Below are 16,090 nucleotides of genomic sequence, written 5' to 3'. Positions count from 1 at the left end.
TATCGACTTTGAAAGATGAAGGTATATTGCGGCCTTCAGGTGATGGTGTAAAATGGACAATACGGTAATACAGGCCACCCATTTTACATTACTCTTGAATCCTTATTGGCTTTCTTTTCAGTAGAGCCCATTGTGCTACTGGATGAGGTCAGCAGGAGGCCACACTTACAATAAATAGGTGCCAGTTCAGATCCAGTAACTTGGAGCCAGCTCACATTCAACAATGTAGTCAGATTTGAGTAAGGCTCTGGCAGCATCTTAGTGGAGCACGTGGAAGTAAGACGAGGGAGCAGTTCACCAGCAGGAAACTTCTGCAACATCTCCAGCAGTACAAAGGCAGCTATTACATCACCCCTGTTTCCAACCTCCTCTCACTGCAATCCAATATTCCTCCTAATCCCATGGGATTTGATTATATCCCAACCAAAAGGTTGTGGGAAGAATGAAAAGCTGCCAGTAACGACATGAATAGAAATGAAAAATAATTTGGCTCTAGACTAATACAGCATGGAAACAGGCCCTTTAGCCCAACTCGTCCATGGCGTCCAATATGCCCATCTAAGCTAGTCCCATTTGCCTACATGTGACCCATATCCCTCTAAATCTTTCATAGCCATGTACCTGTCCAAAAGATTCTTACATATTGTTATTGTTCCTAACTCAACTACTTTCTTTGGTAACTCATTCCATATACGGGCCACCCTTTGTGTCAAGAATTTGCCCCTCAAGTCCCCTTTAAATCTTTTCCCTCTCACCTTAAACCTTGATCCCCCAACCCTGGGAAAAAGACTGTGAGCATCCACCGTGTCTATGCCCCTCATGATTTTATACACCCCTGTAAGATCACACAGTCTCCTATGCTGCAAGGAATAAAGTCCTAGCCTGCCCAACATTTTCCTTCAGGCCCTCAAGTCCTGGCAATATTCTGGTAGATCATCTTTGCACTTTTTCCAGCTTAATAACATCTCTGATTTTCATGTACTAATGAAATTCCCATTTGTTTCTGTCAGATATTCTGGCCACCTAAGTAAAGGTTTACATGAAATCTGAAACCAGAGAGCATGAAGTCAGGAGCTATTCATAGCTGACGACACTCACAGTGTTGGACACTCCTTCCCTTGACCTCATCCCCTCTGATGTAAAAGGACAAGCATGGAGTGAACAGACTTTTCACCCATTCCATGCCTCAACAGAAACCGGCCACTGGGCTAAGTTCTGGCATACTTAGCTCCCACTGGAATATGCATTCTTAGACTATGCTCATTGCTGACTAACCCAGGCACTTTGTTTCTGATACCAAAGAAATTCAGGACCACATTGTCTCAAAGCATTTGACATTTGGTCACTTAATGTCAAATTTATTCTTGTTTTATCTTTCCTATAAGGAGCGTTAATCTCACACTGGTTCTCCACAGAGCTGCATCACTAAATGCTATGTGCTGCTTTCTCACTGGCTTTCACTAAAGTGAATCCAATTACTTTGCATCAGATTCTCAGTCTTGATGGAAGTCATTTTTAAATATATCAGTCTGTACTCAAGAACCCTTATATTCTCTCCAAAATTGTTCATAGCAATACAAATGGTGCAGAAACATTGTTTCGGTTTACTTTGGTATTTTTACTGCTATTCTCATAAAGTACAACTTAAACCAGCCAAGATAATTCATGAATAGTCTTGCTAATCCCTCAGTAAAGCAAAGAGCACACCTTGCTACCTTTGGGACTTTCAAGCACAGAAGTCTTTGCTGTGACTCTATTTTGCATCCACTGGCTTATACATTCCAAACAATGAAAGCTTGCCTCTCATCTATTTTTGTAGGTACATGAATTTTTTTCCTGTCCCTTCCAATGTGACCACGGACTTTTTGTTTGAGAAGAGTGCAAACTACTTCCACTCTGAGGATGCTCCAAAGCGAGCTGCTGCCCTCTTGCCAAAGGTGAAAATAATTACCATTCTCATCAACCCTTCAGATCGGGCTTACTCCTGGTACCAGGTAATCCTGACCATTCAGCTTGCATAGGCATACACTTGAAGTCCTCTGTTTAGTTAAGTTTGCAGGAAACCTACTGAACTCTTTGTTTCTTGTGATGCTCACAGCACCAGCGAGCTCATGAAGATCCAGCGGCTCTACGCTACAGTTTTTATGAGGTGATCACGGCAGGCCGACGAGCCATTCCCGAGCTTCGCGCCCTTCATAATCGGTGTCTGGTGCCTGGCTGGTATGCAGCTCATATCGAGAGGTGGCTAACATACTACCCTGCTAGTCAGGTGAGCACTTAAACAGGCAAGAAGCAACTGTTTTAGTTGCTTGTGCAATGCCATTCGTGTCGCTGTGCATTGTATTGTTCAATTTTTTTCTTGCTATCTCAAGTCGTCCTGGCAGCCAGAAATGCTGGGATAGTAAAACCAGAGCAGTCCCTTTTACAGCCATCAATGCTGCCCCATGTTTACCTGGGCAGGAAGAGAGATCGGAAGCAAGTTGGATGATGTTCAGTCTTCCCAATCCAAATTCTCTGCTGACCTTCCACAGTGACATCAGGTGATGGGTAACCCTGGAACATTTAGCTTGACAGTGAAACATCAGTCCACTTGGACTGCTTCCTTCTTTGTAATGAACCTGCAGGAGATTTTCACACAAAATAAATATTCACTCTGGCCCTGCAATGTAAGTACATTACTATTCATAGCCCCAATATTGATGGAAAGGCACTGAGGGTGAGGAGAAGACCATAAAAAATGAGGCACCTACAATAGCGGGACCACATGGATCCAAATGCATGAATTGTAGGACTGCATTTTTGCTTTTTTCATTATGTTTCCTGTCCAGCAGACAGACTCAGTGGCAGCAAGTGCAGTGAACAGAAGGAAATACTGACAGCAGAAGCCCATAACCAAGGACTCTTGAAGATGTTGCTCGGAGAAAACCTGCAGTCAAATGTGGAGAAGGGAGGTTGGGGCTGGAGGAGGACTGTCACTTGTGGGAAAGGTAGGGGAGCAGGAAGTGCAGGTGGGAGGTGTTTAGAGGCATCAGGATGGGATGTTTTTGGAACAGGCTAGGAAACAGGCTAGGAAGTCATTCTTGAGGGGCAGAGGGTGGGGTCCTTATGACACTTGATGTGCTGAAAAGGCCAATCACCTTTTGTAGCCAGCAGCGACTACCTCCACCGTCAGACAATTTGCTTCAGACAACCTCTGCTGTAGCAGGGAATTTTAAATCAGCCCTCCAGAATTCACAGTGGAAGCTGGTTTAAAATATATCAACTGAGGGTTCCTCTTGAGGAGACATTTAGACACACTGATGTCAACCACCAAAGAAACAGCTGGAGATGAGTGTGGGTGTGCTCCATGTTGGAATGTGCTCCCTTTATTTAACTATCAAGAGCAAATTTAATGTTAGTCATAAGCCTTCCTTTGTATGTAGAGAATTTGCTCTGAACTGTGTCTCATTATGGTACGAACACATGAAGGTTACTAATTTTACACCTTGTATGCCTTTGTCAGCTGCTGCAAAAGAAAACCAGGTGTACTTGTATTTACACACTCAACCCACACTTCACTCCAGGAAGTCATATCACCACCTGTGTGTGGACAGATTGAGATTTGTGCACAGCCTGATAACTTCTGTGATGCAAAAGAAAAGCTGACTTTAACATTTCAAAAGAAAAATTAAAGTTTGGTCTGGCAGATCCCACTGGTATTTTTCAAGCCGTAATTTTATGATCTGGGAAGTTTGCCTCCCAAGGTCTTATTGTGAAACAACACAACAACATGTCTTCTCACAGATGACTGCCACTGGCAGGTTTTTACATTTGGGGACAAACAAAATCTCTTTCACATCAAAGGAAAACTAGCTATGTACCTTGATGGAAGGAAGAAAACAGTGTGATTGTCATTTTAACAACTTTTGACATCTTTAAGGCAACAATGAAAAAAATTCAAAGATGTATGTTGTAATAATTATGGTTGGAACAGCCAGCACAAGCCCTTGCCAGTCTGCACTGTGGCTTCTTCAAGTGGTGTCTGTTTGTAGGGATTTCATAAATTTAAATTAGCTGCTCTTGGCCATCTGGAGAAAAAGCTGTGGAATTGAGAGCAACTGATTTTTTTGTCAAACCTGTGGCAGTAAATTCACTATGGCTTGCCAAGGGGAAGTCTAACCTAAGATAGCATAACAGCTCAAATCTTAGCACACTTTATCAACTCCCTCACATAGTGTGAAGCAGTCCACTAAATCAAAAAGCTACCAAGTGACAGCCAGATAGATGTGGGTAGTTGTTATTTTTTTATTTTAACTCTCGCTTTATTCTTGCGTTTTTGCTTCAATTATTCATTGTCTGGTAACAATATCTGATTGAAACTGGTTTTAGTTACACATTATAGATGGGCATAAGCTGAGGACTGACCCTGCTGCAGTAATGGATGGAGTGCAGAAATTCCTTGGAGTTTCCCAGTACTACAATTATTCTCAAGCTCTGACGTAAGTTTATAATATCTGTCTGCAACTTTAATGAATAAATTTATATTTATATAGTAGTTCTGATCTTGTACAGGTTTTAACTGCCTTGGCAATGATGAATGTGGCTTTATAAAGTTTGCAGTCCTTGTCCTCCATGTTGGAATGTGCTCCCTTTATTTAATTCTCAAGAGCAAATTTAATGTTAGTGACAAGCCTTCCTTTGTATGTGGACATATTGCTCTGAACTGTGTCTCATTATGGAACGAGCACATGAGGTCACTAATTTTACACCTTGTATGCCTTTGTCAGCTGCTGCAAAAGAAAACCAAGTGTGCTTATATTTACATACTCAACCCACACTTCACTCAAGGAAGTCAAATCCTTGTCCATGGTCCTCATCCATCTGCAGTTCTTTGTTTCCCTTTATAAAATTTGGGGTGCAGATCCATGCACACAATCCTCAGTCAGCTCCATTTCACAGAGAAGCAAAATGCCAGCAAAAAAGATGTGTAATATCAATTTTATTTGGTGACTTAATGTTCTGGAAATCACATTCCTCAGACAAACTTCTCTCAGCCCCCACCAGTACTTCACCCCTATGAAATGGGCACTTAATTAATCATTGGACTGATTTGCTGAAATTAAAACAGAAAATGCTGGAAACCCTCCGTAAGCCAGGCAGCATCTGTGAAAGGTGAAACAGAGTTAACGTTTCAGATCCAAGACTCTTCGACAGAACTAGGAAAGAAAGAAAGCAAGTCAGTTTTCAGTAGCAGAGAAGATGGGGGAGGGTTGTGTAGAACATAGGGAATATCTCTGAAAGGGTAAGACCAAATGAAATCATGTGATAGTTAGAAGCACATTATGCTTCTTTTTCTGTGTTATGTGTTCCCAAAAGCAAGGATGTGGGACATGCCCAGCAAGCCATAGGAGAGAGAAAAGCTGAGCCAAAATCACAGATGGATGAGTGGCACAGATGGCCAGTTATGATAGAGTGAGTGAGCTACCTAAAGCGGGAGAATTCACTATTGAGTCCAGAAGGCTGCAACATGACAGCCGAAAGACGAGATGTTGTTCCTCACCCTTGCAATGGGTCTCATTTTAACTAGGTAGGAGGCCACACACAGATAGGTCAGAGCGGGGGTTTACTGAAATTGAATTCTTAAAGCTATTTTTTATAACAAAGATTCAAAGATTTATGTGTTCTTTAGCAAACATTAACAGGAATCACATTTTGTTTCCCTGCAGTGTTTTCTGTCTCTGATCCTTTCTAATCCTCGTGTACTGCAGGGTCTCATTTTCAGCTCTGTGATAAATCTGGGAACCAATACTTAGCACTGTCCCAATGAACATCACACTTGCAAATCTTTTCCAATAAAATCATCAGTTTGTAAAACAAAACCAGTTTCCCTTCATACCTTGATTCCACTGTTAAGTCTATCATCTTGGGTTCTGTATTGGCCTAGGTGTGTGAGAAATGCTGTTCATCCACCAGGCAATTCATTGGGTTAGATGCCTTGTGAATCTAGATGCCGGCATATCCAAGATTAACAATCCAGCTGCTGTTAGTTTTACACAGAATTAAAAGGCATTACCCTCACCCCACCACATAATAATAAGGGCAGGACATACACCATACATTGTAATCTAAATATTACAAAATAAATTCTATTCTAGTTATTGAAACTGTTGTCTAAAATTTTGAAAAGAAAATTAAAAACTTTGGAGGGTAAGTTATGAAGGAGAAGACAGATTGAAAGATTCAAATCAATAAGTAGAAGTGATTTTCAACAGAGATGTAAAAATGATGATTAAATGTAGAGAGGACTGACTCTCAGAATAGTGTGACTGTTTACTGGAATTGTTTATCTTCGACAGGGTTCACCATTTTACTATCATTTAAAATATTGACATTAACTGATCTTGAATAACAACTGCATGTGTGGATTTTGATAAAGCAGAAACTGTCCAGTATAAAGATTAGAGATTAAACTGATCAAAAAGAACTCTTTCACCTTTTAAACAGTTAAATGCCCTGTGGAGAGGACATTTCCCAAAAAGATTTCATAAAAAGAAATTCTTCTTTTGTATAGATTAAAATGAAATATGAGTATGCAATAAGCAGTGATAATATACTCCAAATGAGGATTTAATTACCTGTTGTATTGAAGTAGATTTATGAATTTCTTTTCTATTAGCTGTTATTGTCAATGTAACCCTGGTGGACATTCCATTAGTATAGTTAATAATGGTAGCAAATAGGTAAGAGAGTGTCTTATGAATTTCAGGTTTGATCCACAAAAAGGCTTCTGGTGCCAGTTGCTTGAAGGAGGGAAGACAAAGTGTCTGGGAAAAAGCAAAGGCAGGAAGTATCCAGCAATGGATGTGGAGGTATTTATTTCTTTTTAAAGAAAATAAAATAGCTGCCTAATCTTAATACAGATTTCACATCACCTTGACTTATTTTACTTTGCTTTGTCACACTATGAATCCTCATGGGAAGATTTCAGAAGCCCTTTCATACTGTGTGCTTCTTCTCTACTGCAAGCACTCATTGGAACATCACAGCAGGGAGACTTGCAATTTTCTGATGCTTTATATGTAAGAACTCTAAAAATCTTCCTTTTTATCAGCAAATGTCCCTTCAGTTTTAAAAATGCCAAAATCCACCTTGCTTCCTATAGTAAGGGTTGAAAATTTAAAAAAAAACAGAAAGCACATTTCTGCATGTATTAATTTCTGCTTTTCTCTAGATTGGTATTTTTATCCTTAAGAAATGATTTGATGCAAAACCTATTCCTGTCGTAATGTCTTTTAGTGAACGATACATGAGTTTGCTAATTTAAGCACACTGAGCATTTCAAGTAACTGATGAGTCTATTCATTTGGCAGATCTCATTTTGGTTTAACCTTTACATCAGTTCATCACTTCACCTTTCAAATCCAGGCATTCGGCTGGCTGAATGTTAGGGAACCTTTTCCAGCTCACATCATCCCCATAAAGGAATTGATTGGAACAAAACTGAATAGTTTGGATTAGGCAGGAAAAAAAGTCCAACTGCAAGTTGAATAAATAAACATAGAATTAAAAATAGAAGCAAAATTGACACCTTAGAGCAAGTATAGATAATAGATTTTGGTACTTTAATTGACTTTGTTAAGATTATGAATGTTCAAGATACAAGCATTGTTTGCAAGAGCAATATTTATGGTCTATCTCTTGTTTCCTTGCAAAGATGATAAAAGCACAATGTTGGGACCAGGGTTACATAAAGGCCTGACCAGTTAAGGATGGCAGGTTTACTTTCCTGAGTAACTGGTGAGCCAGTTGGATATTTTTTGGCAACCCGACTCCTTCAAGGTCACTTTTTACTGCTACCAATTCTTTTTATTTCTAGGCAGTGTGCACTGAATTAAATTGTCAAATTGCATTGGTGGGATTCTAATTCACGTTCTTCGAATTTTTGTTCCAAACATACGAATTATCAGTCTGGTATTATAAGCACTACACTCTCATATATAGATAAAGCTAATATTAACATAACCACTGTATCATCGTGACAATAGTATTACTTTTGGCATTACTGCATGGGAATAAAGAAGCAAACCGTGTTGATCCAAGGCAGAACATTCCTGAATATTCTGGCTGTTTAAGGGCTAATATTCTAAAGATGAAGAGGCTGAAAATCCTTGGAACCACTAAGAAGTGTGGTGGAAAGGTCACCAATAGATTTCCATTCTGATTCTGCCAAGGAATGAGCTCAGTTCATTAGGATGCCAGTGGAGGCCATCTTAAACCATCATTGGATGTCCAACACCGAAATGTGTTGGAAAAAGATGCTCATTAAAAAGGCAAGAAGGTTTTTATTTATCAACTGCACCATGAAAGATATAGTCTGTTTGATAATCAGCCAATCAGTCATCTTTAAAAGGACCTGTGGGGGTATCACCAAAGCATAAATTAGGCATATGCTAACCTGATTGTGGTGCCAGAGCGGGTGCTCCAACTACTAGTATACTGAGACCATGGACTGTAATTAGCTACCTCCTGATTTTCAACTCCTAAAGAAACCCTAGCTACCACAGTCTTACTGCTAGCATGATGCCAGTGTTTCAACTGGTCTTCTTCCAGTTTCTTCCTGTGTAGTCTTCAGATGTGCTGTAAAGCAGACCGTGTATACATCAAAGGAAGTAGTAATTTATTTACAAAGTAGTACACTTCAGGTATATACATGTTCACTCTTTAAGCACCTGCCACAGACTGTGTATTCCACTCATTATTACAAAGCAAGCACATCACATGACTCTTTTGTCCAGTATGTCCACCAGCATTGATCCACAGATGGACACATTATATTGCTGCCTATTTTTTGTTAAAGAAGAGTATTTTCGTTTATACCTACTTTACACTTTCAATGGAATGGTAGTTTGCTGAAAGAAACATTTTTTATTATTATAACTAGCTTTCTCTTTTAAATGACAACAGTTATAAGTCATGTAACTGGCTTTTTGAGCCTTCCAAACCTTTGTTCAGGTTCAGGGATTGAATCAACTTTGGAATTGTTTGATTCTGGATTTGAACCTAAAGCTGGTTCAGTTTCTTTGCCATACTTGCTCTGATTTGGTTCTTCAGTTCCTGAAATTTGCACTGGATCCAATTTGGGCACAGTTTTATGTTTGAATGATTCATAATCCAGACTTGGTTCGTCTTTTGCAGAGGTCACTTGATCTAAACAAACACTTTACATTTTCTAACAAATTTCAGCTAACTATTTCTTGGCTCTACAAATCTTTACTGTTGTTTCTATTTCCCACTTGTGTGGGCTGGGGAAGCAAAGAACATAAATGCTTTTATTTTGCATGAAATTGGGTTAATTTCATAGTGACATCTTGGAATCAACTGCTTCTGTTCAATTCTGGAAACCAAATTTAGTTGAACAAGACTCAAAAGCATTCTGTCATCAAAAGTCTTCTGTTCATCAAAATTCTGCAGGTGTGCACCCTGCGGCAGCATGTGTGGAGTTGTTTTTTACTTCAGCAAGAAATTGGGCAGGGAACGATTCCTGCTGAGTTTTGAATATCCCTGTAACATCTGCTGCTTGAGAGCTTCTTTAGCTATTCCGATTGACCTCTCAGTTGTGCCATTTGAAGTATATCTAATACCATTCTGTTCATAAAGTTTTCAAACAGTATTGAATCTGGGATCCATTGTCAAAAACAAGCTCTTCATGTATACCATGACATACACAGAGGGCTCTTAACTCATCTATAATATTTTACGTGATGATACACGAACCAATGGGTTTCACTTCAATTTACTTTGACCGACTATCAGTCAGAACCAGGACATTCACTTCTTCACAAAAGTCTACATGTACTCTCTGGAAACTTCTGGTAGGCTATGATCATAATAGCAAGGATAGATTTGGTGGCTTGTTCATGTAATTTGGGCAATTGCTGCATTAGACTATGATTGAATTGTGGTTGCTGTTCAGACAGGCTGGTAAACAAAGCTTCTTCTAACCGTTTTTGGGCTGACTATTCCTGTGTATTCAATTTGAAGTTTGATCAATTATTTTTCTCTTAAAGTATGAGGTAATTTTGCTCTATGACCCCAGTCTATGGTTCCTGCTCACATGATAATGCACTGAACCAATTGTGAAATGGTATTAGTTCTTGCCTCTACATTGCTCAACTTCTGTCCATCCTTTCAATGTTTGTTCATAGACCTTTTACAGCAGAGGGCCTCATCAACTGTATTTCACTTGCAACATCTGAGTTCTAATGCAATAGTCACAACAAAGCATCTGCAAAATTGTTGTGCTTGTAACTCCTATACTCAATTGTGGCCACACTGCAATAGAATGATTGCCTTTCTTTGCATTCCCGATGCTGCCACAGTTGCTTTTGCTGATTTGCTAGTATCTCTTATAGTGGCTTATCATTTATTTTTAGGGTAAGGGATCTAACTGGTAAAAAAATGATCAAATTTCGTGATTCCCAACACAATGGCATGAGCTTCCTTCTTGATTTGTGCATAAATATGTTCACTCCTTGTGAGAGTGTGAGAAGCGAAAGCAGTGGGTTTCCCTTGCCCATTGTCATTCACGTGACTTATACGTACACCATTACTATGTGCATCACATGTCAACTACGCGTTGTGCTTAGTATTGAAATAAATTAGGAGACCTTCACTTGCAAATCTTGTATTCATCAAACACACTCTGTTACTTCTTGCTCCACATTTATTTCACATTCTTTTTGAACAAGTGAGACACTGGTCTGAACACTCCCACCAGATCTGGAAGGAACCATGCATAATACAGCATCATCCCTGGGAACAACCTGAGCTCTGTGATATTTTCAGGCTTTTGGTGCATTAGTGAAGGTCTCTGTTTTTTCTTTCACTAGTTGCTGGCCATTTCCATCAACTTTTGAATCAAAGTTCTTGTAAAAAATGCACATTTGCTTCACTTCAACTTCAGACTGTGCATATAAGATAAGATCCTTATTAGTCACATGTACATCGAAACACACAGTGAAATACATCTTTTGCGTAGTGATTTTGGGGGGCAGCCCGCAAGTGTCGCCACGCTTCCGGCGCCAACACAGCATGCCCATAACTTCCTAACCTGTATACGTCTTTGGAACGTGGGAAGAAACCGGAGCACCCGGAAGAAACCCACGCAGGCACGGGGAGAACATACAAACTCCTTACAGACAGTGGCCGGATTTGAACCTGGGTCGCTGGCGCTGTAAAGCATTATGCTAACCACTATGCTACCGTGCCTGCTTTTATATGCAGTCATATGAATACTTAGACCAAATTCAGAAAATGGAAATCAATAGATCACCTTGGTTACACAACCAGTGATCCACTGTTTCAATATTTTGTCTGTTGTGGCCTGGAAAACCTTAGGTGAATACACGACTGTGTATGGTAACCTTGTTTATGAATAGAACTCTGTGTGCTAGGTACCGCTGACTATCATTGCCAATGTTATTGGAGTTGGAGAGGTCCAATTTTTATGAATATCTTTGATCCTGCTATGTCTTGTTTTTAGGTTTTGCAAAGTGAGAAGTGGATTCATCATGAATGACTTGATTTAGTGTGACTGTGGTTTCCACACATCTGCACTGTTTTGTCTCCCTGAGGCACAGACACTGTTGGCTATAGTCTGCTCACTTTGGTCACTTTTCCGAACACAACGTTTTGTTCTAGGTGATCTAGATTCTTCTCAACTTGACATTTTACAGGATACTGGACTGGTATGGCTTACAATAGACCAACTATGCAAATGGCCTGTTGCAAATGTGTGTATTGTTAGCTGCCTCGAACAAATCACCATACCCTTCCAGCAATGTGTTATGGTGCAACTTTGAAGCACCAACATTGAAAATATTCTTCCGATTTATCTTGGTTGTCTCAGCTAATCCTCCCCAGGTACAGTTGGACTGCTTCCATAAGGTGCTGCAATAAAAGATCGCTGCACATGCACTGTGTGCTCCATTTGCCCTAATGTTTGTAAAACCTCACCAGTGTAGGTTCTTCTTTGGTGGTGCTTCCCCTTGTGAGAACCTAAAACAAGGGGATGTGCCAAAAGGTATGACGGAAAGTAGGCCAGAAGCACATGGGCAAGGTGAAGGATATCTTGTTTAAAGATGTTATGCAGTAACTGCAAGATTTCTTTAATCCAAAACCATTAGAAATATCAGAGAGCTTTAAGATTGGGACAAAGAGCCATAAGCGAGGTAAGGTAACTGGTGAATTTATTGTTTCATTTAAGTATCTGACTGATCTTGCAAGAATAAATGCCTTAATGTATAATTGAACAATTTGTAGCAGTGTTGATTTGTGTGTAATACAATGGTTCTTAATCAACACTTTCACTTGAAAGTCATTCTACTTGCTGCCACGACTACATAGTGATGTGGACATTATATGATGCCAGTTCTTCATTGTCGGAAAGAACTTACAAACTGTGAAGTCCTCCTTCCTGTTGTCAAATTGCCACCAAAATTGCTTTTGTTGCTTGTCTTGGTATTGGTTTTGCAGGCTCAAAATGTGATCTTCTCTTTGGCCAATTGAACCACATGGCAGTTTTAAACTGACAAGGCGGTCATGAGTGATCACCATTGGAATGATATCGAGTGATTGAACTGGTCTCAGTTTGTAGCCTAGATCTTGTTATAGCTCTTTGAATGTGGACCACTGCATTTCATCCACTTGCAATTTTAAATGCTATTTCTTTTGACGCAGCAGATTTAAGTGTAAAATCAAACAGAATTTTTTGTTGTTCGACAGCTTTCATGTACCAATCCACACACAAACTCAACTTGCAAAAATCATAATCTGAATAAATGTCAAAGTTGCAAAGCAAGGATAAATTCTTAAATGAAATAATGCAATTGTTCCATCCTGCTTCTGGGTGCATGTTCCAAACATACAAATGTCTTTCATTCCTAGTGGTTTTGGATTGAAGAAATCTTCCCTTTCCTGCACAATATCTTTAAACTGGACATCTTCACCATGTCAGTATGCCTTTGTCAAATCTCTGCTTGCATATATTGTTTTAGATTCTCACGAGCAAAAAAACAAACTGCTGGAGGAATTCATAGGGTCAGGCAGCATCTGTGGAGGCAAAGGGATAGTTGATGTTTTGGGTCAAGGCCCTGCACCAGGACTGAGAGTGTAGAGGGGAGATAGCTGAGAGGGAGGGGAAAGGCAGGTGATAGATGGAACCAGGTAAGGAGAGGAATGATGGGCAGATCGAGCAAGTGAGGGAGGGGGAGAAGTGGATTTGGGAGACAGTGACTGGTGGGTGATAGAGACAGATAAGGAGGGAGAGAAGAAGGTTGTGGGGAGAGGGGAGGATGGAGGTAGAGACAGAGGCTGCAAGGTAATAAGTGGAGGCATGAGAGGTTGCAGATGCTGGAATCTGATGAGTAAGGAAGGGGATAATTGGAGTCAGATAAGGAAAGGAATGATGGGCAGATGGAACCAGTTAGGGTAGGGGATAAGGAGACCCAGTAGGTATAATGTGTGGGTAATAGGCAAATGGAACCATATGGGGGAGGGGAATGAAAGTGGGTTATGGGTGGGAGGAATCTGGGAGAACCTGTGAGAAGGAGAGAGAAAGGAACACGGGGTGAGGGCTACCTGAAATTGGAAAACTCAATGTTCATACCATTGGGTTGTAGACTACCCTGGTGGAATATGAGGTGCTGTTCTAGTTTGCTTTTGACCTCACCCTGGCAGTGGAGAAGGCCAAGGACAGACTGGTCAGTGTGGGAATGGGATGGGGATTAAAATGGCATTCAACGGGAGGTCAGCTTGGCCACTGCGAACAGAGCGTAGGTGTTCCACAAACCGGTCTTGTGTCTCCATTTTAGACTCTGACAATATTGTTTGCTTTGAAGAATTCAATCCTTTTCAGCACTGACATGGCTATAAGTTCGACAGTCCATTGATAATTCAGCTCCACTGTCCTTGCAACAATGGTTCACAATGGCATGCGTTCTTGTCAGTACATGCAGGGGTGTTTGATAGGTGGAACTCCATGCAAGTAGCCACAGTAAAACACCAGGAAAATGTACATTTTTATTCACAAGTTCACCTAAGATTTCCCAAGAGACAGTTCTCAATATCGTTCAACAATCCTGAAGATATATTACCTGAGATCTTAATTTCATCAACAATTTGTGATGTTTTTACAAATTCATTAATTCACATTGAATAGTCATGAAAAAGGACAGCTGTTTATTTGTAAGGCAGAACACTTAATCTACACACATATATATGAGTCTCCAAGCTTCTGCTATGAACTGAATGTTCCCTTCATTGTTATCTTGCTCCAAAATATGCACATTGCAGTATTCTCGTGTCCAACAAAATCACAGCATATCCACTGAATAGATTCACAGATGAATGGATGCAATACACTTCCCAACAGGTGTACTGTTTCCTGGGGCACTGTTAGATCAATCTTGCATGGTTGCCTTGCACATTGTTTTTAGTGTGTTGGTTAATCTCGCCACCATCCAGGGCCGTGTTTGAACCTGTACAAATTTTTCAAATCTTTGCATATTGTACAAGAATTTAAGTGGCTCATATTTCAAGGATTATCCCCGTGCATCCTTAATATTATGGGCAAACGTAAGCTTACACAGCCAAAATCTCCTGTTTTCATATTTTGTTCTGATGATTGGTAAATTTGTTTATTAAGGTCACATGTACCAAGGTACAGTGAAAAACTTTGTTTTGCATGCCATCCCTACAGGTGCTTGGAATTATGGTATTGAAGGCGGAGCTGTAGTCAATAAATAGTTGTCTGATGTAGGTGTCTTTGTTATCTAGATTTATTATTCTTATAAATGGATGGAATGCTAACTCCACCCCCCCCCCCCCATCCAACCTCTAATCCATATTGAACCCTTTGCTCAGGTAATGCATAGTTTTTCTGGAACCTTATGACCCAAGTAACATCTGCTGGAATTGAAGCATTACAGATTTTTAGTATGTGTAAATCAATTATTTATCTTTAGGTATGAGATATTTGATTTGAATGTGTTGGACTATAAGATGCTGGTTCTGTTTTAATTATGTATTTTTTTTGTTCTTTTATTCCTCATTGCAGTCCCGAACATTCCTCTCAAGATACTACAAAGACCACAACATTGAACTGTCCAAGCTGTTCTACAGACTGGGTCTGCCATTGCCAGCTTGGCTGAGGGAAGAGCTGCAAAAAGTGATGAGATAGTTGTTGTTGGAAAACTGGAAGCAATTTTCTTACTATCAGTCTCAAAACACAGCATCCAGTACTCCAGTAGTCCTTTCTTCCCAAACTCGGAGTGACTGCCAAAAATAAACAACTTTCTACTATACCTCTACAAACAGAAAGTATTCTTTAATCTTTCCATATGCTGGCATGTGGTATTATAAAGCTGACAGCACATGAGGAAATGTGGGTTAACAGCCTATGGCTGAGCTATATGTTTAACTGATGATGTTTAGTTTGGGCCCCAAACCTGCTCCACCCCACCCTGTCTTAAGATTGAGTGAGTTATTGTAAAGACAGAAAATTGTGACTCATTTTGTAAATGAAACCAGTACAGTGCTGGTTAACTGTCTGGTATCTGCAGTGAAAAAAATATTGCACTATGTTACTTTTACTGCCATGCATTTAAATTAATCCAAAATCATAACCTGGTTATTATAAACTTGTGCTTTTAAATCACTGAAGTTTCCAATCATTTTGGTTTTGGTTCTTAGTGAAAGTTTAAAATGATTGTAAACTATTCACGGCATAATTTGCGCATGGAATAGCGTCCTTTCTTAGAAACTAGCCGACTAATGCTCATATAAACAACTGAGAGGGAAGTGCGTCATTAATGAATTCAAGTTTCTCATTTGGGAATTCTGTTCGTCAATGCAGACATCAATAAAAATTCCAAGCTAAAAATACCCACAAACATATAAAATGATACAAACGAAGGGCAGGCTTGCAGGCTCATGCCATTTTCTTCATAGAAAACTATTCCTTCTCAGTCATGGCAGAAATATTGCTAAGCAAGTGAATAATGAACATGAGTACAATATCAACAGGATAGGAGCTGCTCTGAAAGTCAGGTAA

At 39.9% G+C, this 16,090-nt stretch overlaps 1 protein-coding gene across 1 annotated transcript in view; it reads left to right on the top strand.

The window, feature by feature from the left end:
- ndst3 (N-deacetylase/N-sulfotransferase (heparan glucosaminyl) 3) overlaps nt 1-15,330 on the top strand; it is a 505,714-nt gene extending 490,384 nt beyond the window's left edge. Inside the window, exons 12-16 of the mRNA XM_052040680.1 lie at nt 1,820-1,994; nt 2,099-2,269; nt 4,369-4,478; nt 6,746-6,848; nt 15,095-15,330. Coding sequence (XP_051896640.1) covers nt 1,820-1,994; nt 2,099-2,269; nt 4,369-4,478; nt 6,746-6,848; nt 15,095-15,217 — 682 coding nt within the window. The 3' untranslated portion in view covers nt 15,218-15,330. The remainder of the gene's footprint in view (nt 1-1,819; nt 1,995-2,098; nt 2,270-4,368; nt 4,479-6,745; nt 6,849-15,094) is intronic.
- The last annotated feature ends 760 nt before the right edge of the window (nt 15,331-16,090 follow it).

This window comes from Pristis pectinata, chromosome 2, assembly GCF_009764475.1.
Source record: "Pristis pectinata isolate sPriPec2 chromosome 2, sPriPec2.1.pri, whole genome shotgun sequence".
Taxonomy (NCBI): domain Eukaryota; kingdom Metazoa; phylum Chordata; class Chondrichthyes; order Rhinopristiformes; family Pristidae; genus Pristis; species Pristis pectinata.
Note: the sequence above shows the minus strand (reverse complement) of the source record. Positions and strands in the feature narration are given on the sequence as shown.